The sequence below is a fragment of the Babylonia areolata genome, chromosome 10 (genome assembly GCF_041734735.1).
Source record: "Babylonia areolata isolate BAREFJ2019XMU chromosome 10, ASM4173473v1, whole genome shotgun sequence".
Classification (NCBI taxonomy): Eukaryota; Metazoa; Mollusca; class Gastropoda; order Neogastropoda; family Buccinidae; genus Babylonia; species Babylonia areolata.
Window position 1 is genome coordinate 34508331 of NC_134885.1, and position 1873 is coordinate 34510203.

Consider the following 1873-nt stretch of genomic DNA (forward strand, 5'->3'; position numbering starts at 1 on the left):
TATGACTCTCAAACTTGGAGGCAAGATGGCACTGGCTCTTAGTGCTGCAGTCATGGGAGCTAGTTGGCCTTTGGGAACCATCCCAACGCCGACTGTTATAAAACCCTCTTGGCCGAGAGAGTGGGGATGGAACTTGGCAGGACACTCTCCACTGTCATCAAATTCTAGCCCAGATAGTTGGGACATCTGACGGGCGCAATAGCCGAATGATTAAAGCGTTGGACTTTGAATCTGAGGGTCCAGGGTTCGAATCTCGGTGACGGCACCTGGTGGGTAAAGGGTGGAGATTTTTCCGATCTCCCAGGTCAACATATGTGCAGACCTGCTAGTGCCTGAACCCCCTTCGTGTGTATACGCAAGCAAAAGATCACATACGCACGTTAAAGATCCTGTAATCCATGTCAGCGTTCGGTGGGTTATGGAAACAAGTACATACCCAGCATGCACACCCCCGAAAGCGGAGTATGGCTGCCTACATGGCGGGGTAAAAACGGTCATACGCGTAAAAGCCCACTCGCGTATATACGAGTGAACGTGAGAGTTGCAGCCCACGAACAAAGAAGAAGAAGAAGAAGTTGGGACATCAGCTGCTTCTACTGCTGTTCTGATGATCATAGTCGGACACGACTGACAATCGTACAACATGCACGTTCAGAATAAGTCAATCAGTCGGTCAGTCGAACGAACAATCATTAACTCCGTCTGTCAGCCGACTCATCAGTCAAGAATTTCAACATATTCGGGTATTCAAGTTATGATTTTGAGGGGTGAAAATAGATGAATAACAAGTTTCAGTTTCAGTAGCTCAAGGAGGCGTCACTGCGTTCGGACAAAACCATATACGCTACACCACATCTGCCAAGCAGATGCCTGACCAATAACAAACAAACAGTAAAGAGTGGTAACTCTCTCCATTACACAAGGTACACAACTTCAAGTCGATGATGCTCACGCTACCGATTCAGCTAGCACACAGGTAAATAAAAGGTACATTGGAACAAACCCAGACACTTCATCAAAAAAGGAAGCACCGGGCCTGTCCTTATACCAATCATTTGACATGTGCACACAGCAGTAAAGACAGAAGAAATGTGCAAACACAAATTAGCTTTTATTCAAGACTGGCATAGCCTCTTTAATCCTGAATAATCGGTAGCGTAAGCATCATCGACTTGAAGTTGTGTACCTTGTGTAATGGAGAGAGTTACCACTCTTTACTGTTTGTTAATCATATCGTCTCCTGTCCTCATTATTTGTATAATTTCCAGTGAATAACAAACACATATATTTCAAGACTAGTAATCGACACACAGTGATCGCATCACTTAAAAAAATGAGAAATAAAAACGTACTGCCTACACCTCTCTCTCTCTCTCTCTCTCTCTCTCTCTCTACACACACACACACACACACACACACACACACACACACACACACACACACACACACGATAAAGAAGAAAAGAAAACAGACAGCCCCAATATAACAGACAGGGCTAAACCCCATGCTACTCACATGTCATGTTGGGATTCCTTTTTGCTTCAAGCGTGACGTAAATCAGCTGGCATGAGACTTCCACGTGACACGACACTTTCACAGAAGTCCAGAAGAACGGTGACGACCTTCCTCATTCACGGCACCAGCAAGATCCCATTTAAGGTGCGAATAATGACAATGAACAATGACAGTTCTGTTACATAAGCAGAGACTTTCACCGAAGCCAAGAATTTTCTCACTCCCAGCATCAGCAAAGGTATTCCATGTGCAAAGAACGACGATTTTGTCACATTCGAAGTAGCCGATGTTCCAACAGAAACCTCTGTTCTTATTCTGTTGAGGACAATTGTTGTTTATTTCGTTTAAAAGACATTTC

At 44.5% G+C, this 1873-nt stretch overlaps 1 protein-coding gene across 1 annotated transcript in view; it reads right to left on the bottom strand.

Moving 5' to 3' along the window:
* The window catches only part of LOC143286341 (uncharacterized), a 9235-nt gene extending 7713 nt beyond the window's left edge, over positions 1-1522 (bottom strand). The window contains exon 1 of the mRNA XM_076593882.1: positions 1516-1522. Coding sequence (XP_076449997.1) covers positions 1516-1522 — 7 coding nt within the window. The remainder of the gene's footprint in view (positions 1-1515) is intronic.
* Positions 1523-1873: the final 351 nt, after the last annotated feature.